Below are 16,026 nucleotides of genomic sequence, written 5' to 3'. Positions count from 1 at the left end.
AACACAACATTGAAAAATGCATCAAGAACAATAAACAGTATCTCAACATAAAGTACTTATCTGTAACAAATGGTATCTGTTAATCTCTGTGAGAGTGATTTAAATATTTGCAAAAAACTAGCTGCAGCACTCACAAAATAGCAAAGTAAGGGAACTCAGGATAACATATCTCTAGGAAAAAAAAATCATGTCTTACAGGCAATAAATGTAACAGCAGGTATGCATGTATAAAGTTGTGCTGTCCGTGTAAATTCGGATTTTCTGCTCAACAACTCATGTAAAGTAACACTAATTCAATTTTCAGAAACAATGTTTCTTCTCTTCTATAGGCACAGGATACAGTACCTTACTCTGAAGAACATAGTTTTCCTGACCCAGACGAGAAAGCTCCTTTTCATGCTGCGTTTTCAGTTCTACTACCTTTGCCTCCATCTCCTTCTCTTCTTGTGAAAGCTTGCTGGCCAGCTGCTGAATCAAATCCCGAGCTGTGTTCAGGTCCTCCTCTGCTGCTTGTACTCGTTTTAACAAATATAGCTCCCTATCACGACTTTTGATAGGGGAAAATGGTAAGTCCTAGAGAAGACAATTCAGGGAAACATTACACTGAGCTGATTGTTTACCAGAACTCTGCTCATCAGTTTTATTTAACTGGTTTGTCTGGCTCTCAGCAACAATATAAGGCACTTGAAAAAACAACCCAAAACACAAATACCCAACATTGTAATAGCAAAACATCCTGCATTTATTTTAATGAGCTACCTTCTCATTTGCAAAATATATATGAGGAAAACAAGCCAAAAAAGCCCAACAAGAAACAACTACATCATATATGACAGCCACTATATTGCTATTATATTGCTAAGCATCTTATTTTTAGAAAAGCAGCAATGCTTTAGGTATTCAATGAATAGCTTTATTATGCAGCTGATAAGGGAGAAGGAAAAACCATTATGGTACTGCAAATACAGTCATCTTGGAGAAGTCAGAAGATACTCTTAAATATTTAATGCAATGCAAATAGGAAAGATCCCTGAACAGTAGTACTGTTTCAACATTCACAGCAGAATATTATAAGTAGAAGTTCAATTTAACCTTCTTTTACAACAAAATAGTAATTTTTAGAATTTAATAAGCAACTTTAATTACATAGAACCACCAAAGCAACAGCATTATCCAAGCAACTGAAAAGCAGTATGATTGTACTTGCATATTTTAAAAGCAATAACTAGTGTTTGACCGAAGGGAAGTCTTTGTTCAACATTTCAGTATTTGCCATTCTTGTGATAATTGTTAAAAGACCTGACAAAATAGGCTTGCAAACCAAGCTGTACATACTATAACTAGGAGCATCACTGATTATTACTCACATGATATTGCCTGTTGTAATCCACAGCCTGGTGTCGAAGATTACTAACAACTGATTGGCCAGACAAAACTCTGTTAATACTCCCCTCCAAAGTTGGTTCATTTGTTGCAGATCTTATTATCCTAGTAGCAAATAAGGCTTCTTCATTTAGGCAGAAAGTAAAATAGAACAAATTAAATTCAGAATTTTATGTTTTTAAGAAAAAAACGTATTCATGTGATCCAACCTGTAGGTATGTAAAGTATTCTACAATCTGAATTTTGAATTAAATATAGAAACTCGAGAACAATGAAAAACTGGAGGATTTGTTTTGGTTTTTTTTTCAGTAAGGAACTGATGACAAGATAAAACAAAACCCAAGAGAACAAATGAAACAAGTAGCTGGATAATAAATCCTCCATGAAACAAGGTTAACCTCACTCCTCTGCTTGAGAAGTTGCCAGTTATCTAAGTATACAGAAACACAACATATTGCAAGCTATGGGGAAGATAAGAAACAGCAATTTTCAAAATGGACTTTGGAGTGCAGACATCATAGAAAGAAATGCAACATTTATTTGTTGCATCAAATAACTTGACTGGAATAAAAAGGCAGGAAACTTCCCCCTAGAGTCACTAACATACATGGAGCTGTTCACATCTCAGTCTTCTGAAATACAGATAGCAACTATAATTGCCATTTTGACTGCTCCTGCTTAGGAACGTTACACCTGAAAAAAAACCCCACCAGACAATGATTCTTTTCCAAATTTCATGCCTTTTTAGAGTCATACACCCCTCAGAAAGGTGCTCCCTTAGCAGTGATGACTAGGGAATTCTTTGATTCAAGGCTATTCTCCTCCCAGCTATAGAGGCCTCTGCAGAATGTGGCTGTGTGAGATTAACTTCTGAAATCACCTAAAATTGCTATGGTGAATGGTTATAGCTAGAGGGAAGAGCAAGTTTGCATGAGGCCAGTGGCCATTTTCTCAGTACTTCTCATTCACTTTACCACCTTCACCAGGCTGTACAAGCTTTTCTTCCACAGGCAGAGACACAACAATGAACTGAGGTCCCTTCAGTTCAACAGCTGCCACTGAAGCATCTCCCTAAGGCAGGTAACATAATCCTAAACTGCTTTTCCTGACACTACCTGCAGGGTTTTTAAAAGCACTGCATGCTAGAAGTGCACTAAAGCCTGCCTCAGGGACAGCAGCAAACGTTGTTTGCAAAGACACTAAGCTGAATTATGTCATGAAACTCTTCAGGCTTCACCCCAAAATAAAAAGGTTCAGTCCTTTACTTGCAACTCAGTTTTCACAGGACTATATTGGTATTCTTCTTTCCATAGACATTTCTTTCCAGACATGAACAGAAAATAGGACTTTCTTTTTAGTACTTTTTTTGTACTCCAGGAAAGCAAAGATCAAAAGAAGCAGCTGAAAAAGAAATTCAGCCTCAAACATAGCAGTTAGTGTGTCAGCATGTTAGTGTGTCTTTGCATTTACTGTAATGAAAAGTCAACTGGTAGATATTTATTTTTGAACACCAGCTTTTTCTATTCTTTTGGTCCTACTGGTGAAGAATAGGTAAGTCTCAAACATAGTGGTGGTATATGTGAGTGGAAATGAAACACGACTACAAAGATACATATAAAAGTCTCTCACAGCAATTTCATGATAATACAGAAAAAAATCAGTACTTAACTGCATTTGAGTTTAGATTTCTCTATGATATTTGGGTTTTTTTAAATGTGAAGCATAAGGAGCAAATCTCTCTGGCTCTTAAAACTCAGAATTAAAACTCTTAAAACTTAGAATTACCTTTAGATTTTGCTCTACCTGCAGGACTTTTGGCTTTCAGACAGGTCTTTTTGAAAGTTTCTTTTGATGTTCTCTTTTCACTAACTGGAAAAGACTGCTTTAAAAGTAAACTGGGTTTCCCATAGCCAGAACTTCTAACCAGTCCATGAGTACCATGTGAAGGTTTCTTTTTATGTAAGGGTGCTGGACTTCTGATATTCTTGTATGACACTGGTTTGTTTGTCATTGATTCTGATCTTTCATTCTTCAAGGAACAAAACCGAAGAGCCTGTGACAGAACACATTTGTTTAAAACAAGTTTTAGGCTCTGCTGTAAACTGAAGGTAACTTTACCAGTGAAAAACACAGAACCAGTTACCAAAACTACACAACTGTAAGACTCAGGGTGATGGCAAGCATTATTTTTAACCAAATTAGTAGGAAGTAAATTTGCAGAATTGTACTACTTCAGAACTACATAGGGCAAGTATTTTGTACTGGTTCTGTACTTGATCTGCGAAATTGTATTTTTATTTTAATTGTACTGTACATTACAGGATCTTCTGCTTACCAAATCAGGTCGGTCATGACTAAAGGCTAATGAACACAGTGAATGTAGAAAACCAGCCATGAAGAAAGGAACAGTGGCAGGCAGAGGAACCTTGCTACACTTGATCATCAAAAAACAAAGCACACAATTCCCAAAACCAGTAAACGAAAAAGTTTAGCCTGTTTGCCCAGGTGGTAAATTCACCAGGATAAATCAGCCAAACCTCTGTCCCTATAATGCCTTGCATACACAAGAGAGTATGAAAAGGAGTGTGAAGCTAACTTAGGGGATGCAAGGAGAAAAGAATTTAGGGATCCAGGGAGAAGATTTGGGATTACATAAATCTTGTTCTGGAATATTTGAGATGATTGTAAGAATGTGCAAAATTTACAGGATCTTTTGGGAAAGAACAAAAACAAAAAATAGGTAAAGAAACAAGTCTGGGAAAGAGAAGGAAAAATCAGATTTAAAAAGCTGGTGACGTGACCAGGTTGCTGGTCAGCACACTTGTCTGACTCAGCTGGACACTGACCATTACAGTCTCTCCTATATTCTTACTGAACTGTATTTCTAACTGTTCTCTCTGTAAAAATGTTCCCTGTTCTTAGCCTGTTGTGTGTTCATATGTGTCCCTCCAATCCTCACATGCTCAGAGACATCACTATCTTGAGCTGGAGACTCCAGCAGCCTTGCATAGGTTGGGCTGGGACAAGAAGAATCTCACTGGCCCCAATGTCCACTGGATTTGGTGACCTCTAACAGTAGCAATGGCAACATGAGAATTTCAAGAAAAAGAACAACAGTCTCTCAATTTCTAAACATCAGAGCATAATCAAGTGACAGGCAGTCTAAAAAGATATACCTTTAAAAATTATTTCCATGTAACAAAAATTTGGTTGGTAATACTTACTCTTTTAGTTTTGCTTCCTTGTGAAAGCAGAGAGTCTTGTCCTATTTTTTCTCTTAGTATATCAGGCTGTACTTCACTGGTCTGAATTTCTTTCTCAGTGATCCTCTGAAAGTTATCATCATTCACACTTGTCTGTAGAAAGATGCTTTCTTCTCTGGTAAACTTTTCAACTGAGTTTTTCTCCCAAACTGTATTACTCTCGGGGTCTTCAAAGGGCGAGTGGCTAATGAGGTCATTTTCTGTGCTGCCTACCAGTTTCACAGGACTACAAGAAAAAAGAAACCATACATAATAAAACACTTGCCCTTTGCTTTTCTATCACTCTGGAAAAAGCAGGGCATTTTTTCTTTAGGTATCAGCTGTAAAGACTGCCTGAATTTCAAAGAGCTATTAAGCCTCTTTTAAGACCCATCTTGCAGATTTAGTCACACAGATTCTCTCCCACGCTGTGGAACAAGAGCTGCTTACCAGTAGCGACTGTTTTTGTGGAGGTACCAAAATTGGCTACAAGATAAACACCTGTAAGCCTGCAATTAACACTAATAAAAAATTAGTGGTAGTTTCTGCTGGGTGCAGCTATATGATAAGCTCCCAAAACTCATCTGCTAAGCATAACCTGTATTTCTGACAGTTCCAAGGCCTGTGCTGTCTGCTCTAGACAGAACAGTTGCAGCAAACAAGGAGGAGGTATGGAGCACAGGTTAGTAAGAATCACAACAGTAGGCTTTGATCTTAAAAGGATTTGAACTTAAGATTATGGAGGCTGGAGAGCCAGGATAGGATGTGGGCTGAAATCCATGTATGGAGAAGGGGAAAGAGGAGAAAACTGGGAAGGTAGAGATCCTAGCTGTGGAGGAACACCCCTCCAAATGATCTGACAAACATTGCTGCTTATTACCCAAAGTAAGTATGGGAATCCCTGGTCTAAACCTATTAACATTGTATAATTCATTTAACAGTTCACTGCAAATGTCATAATGCCAGTGCAGGATATAACAAAATTTCAGTATTTAATCAGGGAAAGAGACAGATGAGTTATTTAGTAAGGTGTTTTTCACAAATAGTAGCTTTAAGTTACTACAATTCTTAAAATGCATCTTGAAATAAATACCTTTCAGAGTCCACATCAAAATTTCTGATATTACATAAATGTCCTTTAATTGTTTTCATCAATTCTTCCACAGTAGGTAAATCTAAATAATGAGAAATAAATATACAATAAATTAAAAAACAATCTAGAAAAAGTATCTGTTACAAGGACAACATTTAAAAATGTGTCATAAATGGCGTATTACGGATATTACTAGCTCACTCATTTTACAAGCTTGTACAATATATGCCTTCCTTTGAGCTCTTTACCTGAATCAACAGTTGACATGTTTTTTGCATAGATGTCATTATTCTGTGAAATGCTTTGCCCTAAGACTTCTGAGACTGCCACTGCAGAACTGTGCAGTTTCTGCTTGTCAGTGTCCCCCAAAGACTGATCAATGTGATGATATGCCTGGTGTAGCGCTTCCATGTCACTGGTGGTTTGTCCATAGGAAGTACCTGGGAAAAAAGCAGGCTTGTAAGAGACACTACTGGATTTTCTGGTTTGGGAAACATCCCACTGGAGCCTGTGTTTCAGTTACTATCTTGGTCTACTACATGGGGAAAACAGTGACTTCAGTTACATTAAAAAAATAATCAAAAACCTTGTTTTTCCTATAAACAGGTGCCAAGTTAATTAGTGTCTACTAAATTGTCTCACCTACAGTTTGCATTCCTCTCCTCAATCCTGCCCAGCTCAATATTTTAACAGTACTAAAATTAATAGCATATATTGTATGACTATTTTAACAGGTGCCATCACAGTTATAACTAGCCTATTTGATAAGAGAATGTATTTAATAATTGAGCTCAGTGTTGTCAAAGAAGAATTTTAGACACGAGGAATAACCACAGGAGATGGTATTTAAATATGAAATTGCAACATCAAAAGCTACTTTACAGTAACCAAGTAGATAAAAGTGTCTTCTTAGTAGAAACATTACTTTTTCCTGAAATATTTCCTTCTGCTTTCGAAATCTGTTGGTAAAAGCCGAGGGCTTCATGTTCCCCAATAATCTAAGAACGAATGAAGACATCGGAGTCACCTATTCTAGTACAGTAAGATTTTAAGTTTTCTTGTGTGGTGGGTTTTTTTGGTTTTTTTTTCTCTTTTTTTAAAGCACCCCTTACCTGCTTCATTCATTTCAACTGCACTGACTTCTTCAGGCTGATCATGTTCACCTGGAGCTACACCCGATGTTTCAACGGCCTTCTGAAGTTCTGCAGTAGAATCTTGTGAATCAAGTAAGACAACTAAGAAGATAAATGTTAAACAAAACAATTCTCTTATTTATACTTTGTCACACTGGAATTAGAAGTATACCAGAGCTTATCTTGATGTCTTAAGCATACAAAAAGTACTATACAGATTATTTTAATGCCATTAATGGTAAACTGATGAACTCTGATTACAAATCTGAGTTCTGAGTAGGTGTAATAAATACAAAAATACATCTATGACCTTGAATTGCTAATATGTAGATTATTTTTAACTATTTTGATCCAGCATATTTTCAGGAGAACACAATAAAATCAGGTGAAAAATATCAAAATACTAAAAAGCAGGTAAGCAAGTTTCAAAAAGTTACATTTAGTCTTCTTCCACTGATCAAAGCTTATATTTTACCTTTAGCCAGCATCCCGGTGTTTGCTTCTTCCTAACAAGAAAGAGAGAGAGAAAGAGAGAGAGAGAAAGAGAGAGAGAGAAAGAGAGAGAGAATTACTTATTGAATATCAGGGGAAAAAAAACTGGACAAACTTTAGAAGTTGGTCCAATACCTAAAAACAGTTTTCAGAACTTAGAACTAAGCAGTTATTCATTCTCCAAGAATATGCACTTCTCTAAAACCCTCCTTATGATGCCAAAAGTTCTCAACATTATGTACTCTACAAACCCTCTGACAAGTGAACAGGAATTAAAAGTTCCTCTGCATAAAGAAGCATTTTTGCACCTTCCTGATTTCTTTTATTGTAATTTGAGAAAAGAAAATTAAGTAGCAGTAAGCACATTATGACAGTTCCATTCTAACTTTTCTTTTCAAACATTTATTAGAAATACCACTCTAATAAATTTATTTAAAAAGAACTAAAACCCAAATAAGTTTACTTAGTGAAAATGAATACATGGTCCTCTATAGACTTCAGAAAAAACCCCAAATCTGAATACGTGCTCCAGGGATGCACCTATGTGCTCCAACCACATGTGCTACACATCAAAAGACCTGACTAAGCTAGTGGACAGCAGTGCCCCCAAAGCTCATACAGTGAAGATTTTTGGGTCCTCTGTCCAAAGGGTTTCTCTGTACAGAATTACTTCCACCAGTCTGTGTCACTTGTACCTCAATAGCTCTGAGAGATTAAACACTACGCAGTTCTGAGGCTGTCTCCACTTCAGCTCATTATTTGTGCACTTCCATTGACATTTTGTAACTTAAAAGAGGAGTAAACAGGAAACCCTGTGAAGCACTTAACCCTTTCTATGATCTATCACAGGAAAGTGCATATCCTTAACAGAAAGATGTAGTCTGAGGGCCACTATGTTCTTTCAGACAGTACCTACCATACAAAGGTTTACTATATTTACAGTTACACACTGTACAGTTTTTAAAATTCCTGCAACTAATAGAAACATTTGGCAAGCTATACCTGTTCTTGAGGACTTAAATCAACTTCTGATATGATGTTTTGATTCACCTGATCTCCCTCGGTTTTAAGGGCGGGATTAGTATCTGTTTCTTCTTCAAAATCTTCACTGTAGCTACCTAAAAGAGTAAAATAAACATCAAATAGAATGAACACTCAAGGAAGATAAAGCAGTAAGAGACAGCTATTTCCTTTTCCCCAATGCCTCGTCTAAGAACAGCTATTGCTAGTATTACTCCTTTCAAAAGGCAACAGAAAGTTTCCAAAACTGAGTGTGGTACTAAAGCTACAGTGAAAGTCACACATAATATCTCTAAATTCAAAGAAAGCTTGCCTTGTGATCAGATATGCTTTGTCTCCTCAAGGTGTACTTGAATTGACCCCTTCTACTCAATTACTTTCTCTCACTTAGGGTGAAATGATGCAATTCCTACCCAGTAGATAAAGTACTCTGTACATCCACTTTGACAACTTCAGCGGTTTTGAGGCTCAGAATCTGTAATTTGGCTTCTTATGACCTGCTTTGGTGGGCCAAAAGCCACTCTCAAGAGTAAGCATTATTTAAATACAAGCGTGTTAGAGAATGAACGACACAAGCAAGCCAAAGGCTTTTCCTTCAGTTACCTAGATCCTTCCACAAGTTTCAGTTCTCTTTTGCTGTATCTCTCCCACTTAGCTCCTGTGGTTACCGCCTCCAGTGTCTGCATTATCTGTAACACTTAAACCTGGAAGCCTTGAAAAACACTGGTTCATAATGTGTTCTTTCTGTGTTTATGGTTTACAAATATATCCTCTTTATGCTAGGGAAATTCAAGCCCGACAACAGGACCTCTCGAAAGTTCAGCTAAATATATAAATTTGAAAATACAATCTGTTAAGTTACAGGAATACACTCTATTATACGCCAGCAATAAAGCATGAAGTAAAGAGACATGACAAGTGAAAGACAAATAAACAAGAAATGTAGCATGGAAATTTGGGGGGGAAATCAGGTAAGAGTAATACTGCAGATTACAGAGATGAAACTCAGGCATGAGAAGATGGCACAAAAATACAGATGACAGTTAAGACACCAAAATAAATCAAACATCAAATCAAATTTCAACATCAGAGTCTTTTTTTCAGTTATGATTGATAGAGGGTTTTTACTACTTTTTTTCCTTTTCTTTTTGTCTTTTGGTTCACAATAGATTAAAAATCCACTTTTAAAAAAAAAGCACAGAAACAAAAGTAAACCCCTAAACCCCTCTGAGTAACAGCTGCACAGTCATAATGCAAAGACAGCCTAAAAGGCTGATGTAAGAACTACAGGTGAGAGAAAAGACTGTATTACCAGATTTCTCTTCACGTGCAGATCCTTCTTCCTCTTTTTCAGTATTTTCATTTCTGAGAAATAAAATGAAAATTCTACTCTTTATTTGGACAGCAAATAAATAGACTTTTTTTCTTGGAACTCTACACTCTGACACTTCTTACAATTAGTAATAAAAGAATGAATCTGAATTTGTCCAACAAACCAAATCAAAGGTAAGGAAAGTGGAAAAGTGTCAGCAATTATTAAAATAAAGTATTTCCCAGCTAAAATTCGCAATCTAACTCTTAAAATCACTCCCTTTCTGCATTCTCTTCAACATCTACGCTAACTTCTCAAAAATATTTTTATCATTAAGGTTTGCCTCCTGTTCTGACCCTGTCATTCTGGAGTAACAAAATAAATTTAAAAACCACCCGCCTCTCCTTTCTTCCCCCTTTTTCCATAAAATTAAAGTTCTGTCCTTATGTAAAGCTCTCCAGAATTCTGCCCCTCCAACTGTTTTCATATCAGAAGTTGCCTTTGAACTCAGCATTTTCAGCAACAGCAGCCTGAACTTCCCCTTCATCCATTTCTCTCACAGATGTTTGAACTTATTTTCACAAAACTGATTATAAATGGGTTGCCCATGTCTATTAAGTATCTTTTGTCTAGATTCATTGGTAGTACCACATCTAAAGGGACACAGAATCTTTCCTGATCTATTTCCTTGTTATTATCAGTTGTTACCTCTTCATTTAGTTACACCTTACAATTATGAATGTTAAATTGACTTGTTCCTGTTGAGTTATGCACAAGACTGTGGAGCTACATCCACTCATCAGTAAGTCATGCTCCCACTTTAATTTATTAAGCTCATTTCTGTCCTTGTCTTGAAGAAAAAAAGCCAAACCACAATAAACCAACAAAAAACTGACTGAATAATATACAGGATATCATCCAACAAAATCTCAGTGGCCATACCCAAGCCACGTGTGCCCACTGATCCAGCCCACAACTTTTCTTCCCTCTAAATTACCGTACAAATGGTGCAAGTATGACAGAATCATTGGAATCCAGCTCTTTATTTAATCTTGAATAATCAATAGTAGAGGAAGCTTCTCGTTCAAGCTTGGCAAAGAAGATCTCTTTTTCTTCTTGTTCTTCCAAGGTATCCAATCCAACTCCCACAATACTTTGATTAGGCCCAGAAGCTAAAACTGAATCTAAATTTCAAAAAAGAGAATAAACTGTGCCTGTGCTGTATGTCTACACAGAATAGCCACAACACTTAACCACTACAGACATACTCATAAAATATTAATGGCATCAAATCATCACAAACTAGTACTAGGAGCCTTCAGTTCACAAGGTGCAGCTGACAGAAGTGAAGAATCCCATCTTGAAATTAATTAAGGTAAACTGCTTTTAATAGTAATTTACTTAGATCTAGCTAACTTCATGAAATGGTTGGGCTCTCAGTTCTCACCATTTGTTTCCAGGCTGTCTCTACTCAAAGAGACAGCATCTCCATTACTTTTCTGAAGCTGCATCTTTCCAACATCCATATTTTCATGACTTTCTCCCACAGGCTGTGAAGTGTTCTGTATCTTGACAAAGCTTCCACTGGCTGCAAGCATTCCTAGGGAAAAAGTTGTGATATACTTGACTACCATCTAAATGCTATTTGTATGACATATCAGTCTTCTAGTCTCCTTCCAGAACCACCAATTTTAATCTCACATTGCAATTGCAAAGATAAGCAGTCTCACGAGTCGCATTCACCTAATTTCCACTGATTCTATGTATAAATCTTGTTTAATTAATTAAGCTACTATAAACATTATCTTCCTATCCTTCGTATTTGCACACATACCTAAAGCTCAGCATGAGTTAAATGTAACAACTGCAAAAATTGAGGTACCGTCATATTACTCAGGAAAGATGATCACACACACACAGACCCTACACCGAAATTGACATAAAAGTCAGTTTATTTTGTTTGATCTACTACCTCAGATCACCACAGATTTTTTAAACTTGCTGAGCCATTGGCTTAGCAGCTACACTTAATTTGTTGCTTAAAGGGTTTAAGGAAAAAAATAGTAATCAAAGTTTCTTAAAAGTCACTGATAAACACTCAGTTCTCCCATTCTATATATTTATGCAATTACAACTTGCAGTTGCTCTCCTTATTGTAATTTCACTGTTGTGAGGGTTCAACATCACCTTAAAAACTTTATGCTGGCTCTCAGGCAGAACGCTGCCTTATCTACTTCCTTATGGAAGACTAAAAGCCAGATATTGCAGGACATTCCTAGTTCAAAAACTCCCTTCTGTCTGTCTGCAAAACACACACGTTTATACTTAGATTCTGAGTAAGTTCTTGCTGGAGAAGGGATAGTAGAAAAGCTGCTTATGCATTTTATCAAATGATGTATGAAATTATTTAACAGTTCTCACAGAAGGGAACAGAAACTGTCTTTTCCAACATGAATTGTCAGCTGGTAGCACTCAGAATTTTTTGTTCTGCCTGGCCACATGATGTTTGGACTGTAGCTGTGTCCTTGTACTGAACACACCAGGAGGGGTGAAGACACTGACAACAGCTCATTTCCTGCTGCAGGAGACTGGAGGAGATCCATACATCAATAACACTAAATCAGTCTTCCATGTGCTGACCAAGTGCTTCGGCTCTGGGCTCTTCTGTTCTCTACACAGGCCCATGGAAGTCCCATTTAAAAAATGCCACATTTGCCTACATCATGACAATGGAGAATCCTTTCCCTTTAGTACTGAAAATGTACTTATGGTGAGGGAGGGTGGGAAAATAGGAGTCTCAACACCTTTTCCCTCCCGACTGGGCAGCCCTCAGCACATTCATTCTGATTGTAAGAGCCTCCCTATTAAAAAGTAGAATAGGTTTATTTTCTTGATTTTAATGACAAAGTCCCCTTGCATGTTTTGTTGGGATGCTAAGTGCATAAGATTCCATATCTTGGAAATACACATTCCTGTATCTAATCTCAGCTCTGTCCTCAATACAGAGCTCTGACTGACTTGCCTTGCACACAACAACTAAATGTCAGAGGCGTTGTCTAAAGGTCAAGCTCCGCATGTACAGAAAGTTAATGCCTCAATAAATACATATTGCTACATTGAAAAGTAGAAAACGGAAAGCTCAAAGTGCTGAACAGAAGTAAAAAACTACAAATAGCCCATTTCTCAGATAGCCAAATGCAGTAATTTAAAGTAATTTACTCAGATGGCACTCTATTCTAGTTATCAAGACAGCAAATAGGAGTCTGCTTGCAGCTGGGTCACAAGCTTTTTGCAGAGCTTTAATAATCTCACCAGACCTCCAACACCCTATTTTTGAATGAGAATGTATTAGCAGAATCAAATGCTAACTGCAATTGACCTCCTATGTAGAGAGTTGCAAGAAAGAAGAAGGGATTATACATCAATAAAAAAACCAATTAGAGTGCTTAATAGAACAAAATTTTAAAGAAAAACACTTTCCTGTGTTTTTTTTTCATTTAAATAATCTCATATCCAGTGAAATTTCTCAGCAGATGTACATTGATCTTGAAGGCTTCACAAGATTTATGTAAGCTGTCTAATAATATTTTGCCATTCAGGGTTTGAGTGAAATCAGAGTTTTTTTAAAAAAGCACCTTCCATAATAATGTGAAAATCAAATACTGTTTCTGCAGCCATTAAACTTTGCAATTTAGCCACTCACAACCCCCAGACACACTCACCATAGCTAGTGAAGGCAAGAATATTTGTTTTCTCTTGCCCTACACAATCTGAACTCTGAGAAACCTATCAAACTTGGAAAAAATATCAACTCATATGGATTTAACAGTCTTTTCATCATGTTTTTGGCTGTTTGAACAGTCCCACTGATTTCTGTGAGGCTAGCACGAGTCATTTGTTTTTGGAGGGTGGGTATTGGTTACTTCTTGTAAAAGCTTCTTAAATAGTTATCTTGAATGCCAAAGATGTCGTTATGTGTAGGTTTACATGCAACATTTTGTAAGGCTAATAATATACAGTACTTCTTTTTAAAGCCCAGCCACTTGAAATTAATTAAAATAAGAATCTGAGTTTCACTTTGAAGAATATTTCTAACTACCACACTTGTAGATAAACATTTAAAAACATAAATACAAAGGACTCAAACCGATAATGACAAAACATCTATTTCAAAAAGTAACTTCCTTCTTCTAATCTGACCAAGACTGTCAAGATTGAGTCATTTTACCTTTTTAGTATCATATAAAATACAGTAAATTTGTTACCCTCGGAATTGTCTGGACTGTCAGAAGCGAGGGTTCCTTCTTCTTTGTTTAAGTAAGAGTCTTTCTTGTCCTTATGAAATTTTTCCAACATTTTGGATTTAGACAAAGCCTTGCTGTGAGATGCACTGTAAGATTTAGAGGGAACTACTCCTAAGTGTACGTAAACATTTATAAATTTTAATACATAATGGACAGGGAATAAAGAGAAGAATGAGATGTGAGACTTCAAAGTGACACTTCTGAAAAAGTAATACAGTTCAATTTCTTGTACATTGAATTACCTCTAATTTTCTACCTAAAAATAAAAACTAAAGTTAATACTTATAACTTCTGAAAATATAACTACTCTTCTCCATCTTTTTTTTTTATTTTTAAAAAGGATAAATTCCTTCTCGATCCATGTATACTTTGCATTCAAATACACTGTTCTAAGACCTCAATAAATGACCTGAAAACAAAGAAAACTAGTAAAACTATCTCAACAGTAAAACATTTACTATGAGGTTTGAAAGAAAGCATCCAGACTGGTTCAAAGAAAGTGGAAAAATGTAGGTACATAAGTATAAATTACTACTGTCTTTACCACTGTCAGGTATAAGAACAGCATTTGTTTGCTCAAACCCTTGTGAGGACTTGCTCAGCAGCAAATACAACAAATGCCTTCCATTCACATTAGCAAAATTAAGTTTTAGATAATAGCACCTATGCTGAAAACTGTGCTGTAATGATCAAAGAATCATAGAACAGTTTGGGTTGGAAGGGATCTTAAAGATCATCCAGTTCCAATGCCCCTGCCATGGGCAGGGACACCTTTCACTACACCAGGCTGCTCAGAGCCCCATCCAACCCGGCCTCGAACACTTCTAGGGATGGGGCATCCACAAGATCTCTGAGCAACCTGTTCAGTGCCTCACCACCCTCACAGCAAAGAACTTCCTCCTAATACCTAATCTAAACCTACTCTCTTTTTAGTTTGATACCATTCCCCCTTATCCTGTCACTACATGCTCTTGTAAAAAGTCTCTCTCCATCTTTCTTGCAGGCTCCCTTCACGTACTGCAAGGCCACAGTTAGGTCACCCTGAAGTCTTCTCTTTTCTAGGCTTAACAAACCCAATTCTCGCATCCTTTCCTTATACAAGAGGTGCTCCACCATCTTGGTGGCCTCCTCTGGACTCCTAAATGACAGCCACACCACAGCCTTTATACACCTTAGGCTAGCCAGATGGCCTGTGTTAGGTTTTTCCATGTTTAAATTGTCACATTGAAGAGGCTTCAAAATTAAGTCATTCAGACAAAACTCTTAGTTATGGGTCTTTTCAGTTTACCTTGACACAAGAGAGAGTAGTCTAGGACACCAAGCAAAATACTTCTGCTATTTAGAACAGGAGTATAGGGATATGTGACCAGAAGTTAACACAACTGAAACATCCAAGATAACTACAAGAAGCTGGTGCAGCAAGGAGAGAAATGGTATTAAATCTATTCTGATACAATGCATAGGTCCTTTATTCTCTCAACTGATGTGTAAGTTCACTAGCAAGGCACTACTTCTCTAGATCTATATTCTCCCACATTAACAGGGAAACCAGAAGTGTTGACAGTATACCGTCCATTGTAAATAACGCAAACACCTGATCCATTTTAAAACAGTAATCTGAAATAACTACCAAGGTCCTGCTAGTGCTCATATTTCAAACACTAATCCTAATTTGAGAAATAAATTAATTTTTAGTGTTTCTCTCCCAGACCAAGATGCTTTATAGCCATATATGCAAATGAGGCTTATGAAAACAGAGCTCCATATACACTCTAGAAAGCTAACACAGGGAGATGTTCTATAGGCTACATACTAGATCACCAACATGATCCAAAGACCAAGTGCCAAGTATTTCATTGTCATGGTTCTCCAAAATATTACCAATCTGCTTGAATTTAACACCAATGCCACGTTTAGTACAAATTAATTGCTACTGTCTTTCACACAGAAGTATTTAATGGATCAATGCTTATGATTCCTACTTATTTCCTGGAATTTCTTTTCTTTTTCTTTATAATATAAAAAGTGACTTCACATAAAAGGCTGA

General features: G+C 36.8%; 1 protein-coding gene across 9 annotated transcripts in view; it reads right to left on the bottom strand.

Moving 5' to 3' along the window:
* The window catches only part of CEP162 (centrosomal protein 162), a 44,268-nt gene that overhangs the window by 17,430 nt on the left and 10,812 nt on the right, over positions 1–16,026 (bottom strand). For 4 of the 9 annotated variants that reach the window (XM_020583665.2, XM_020583659.2, XM_039568802.1 and 1 more), the window contains 13 exons: positions 13,941–14,090; positions 11,123–11,275; positions 10,673–10,859; positions 9,676–9,728; positions 8,346–8,461; positions 7,327–7,357; positions 6,831–6,953; positions 5,967–6,158; positions 5,719–5,800; positions 4,608–4,872; positions 3,169–3,436; positions 1,368–1,507; positions 346–573 (listed from right to left, as the gene is read on the bottom strand). In XM_020583665.2, the coding sequence (XP_020439254.2) occupies positions 346–573; positions 1,368–1,507; positions 3,169–3,436; positions 4,608–4,872; positions 5,719–5,800; positions 5,967–6,158; positions 6,831–6,953; positions 7,327–7,357; positions 8,346–8,461; positions 9,676–9,728; positions 10,673–10,859; positions 11,123–11,275; positions 13,941–14,090 (1,988 nt within the window). The remainder of the gene's footprint in view (positions 1–345; positions 574–1,367; positions 1,508–3,168; positions 3,437–4,607; positions 4,873–5,718; positions 5,801–5,966; positions 6,159–6,830; positions 6,954–7,326; positions 7,358–8,345; positions 8,462–9,675; positions 9,729–10,672; positions 10,860–11,122; positions 11,276–13,940; positions 14,091–16,026) is intronic. The other 5 variants (XM_020583662.2, XM_020583664.2, XM_020583660.2 and 2 more) reach the window with 4 other exon arrangements.

The sequence above is a fragment of the Corvus cornix genome, chromosome 3 (assembly GCF_000738735.6).
Source record: "Corvus cornix cornix isolate S_Up_H32 chromosome 3, ASM73873v5, whole genome shotgun sequence".
Taxonomy (NCBI): Eukaryota; Metazoa; Chordata; class Aves; order Passeriformes; family Corvidae; genus Corvus; species Corvus cornix.
This window is presented reverse-complemented; position numbering and strand designations above follow the sequence as displayed.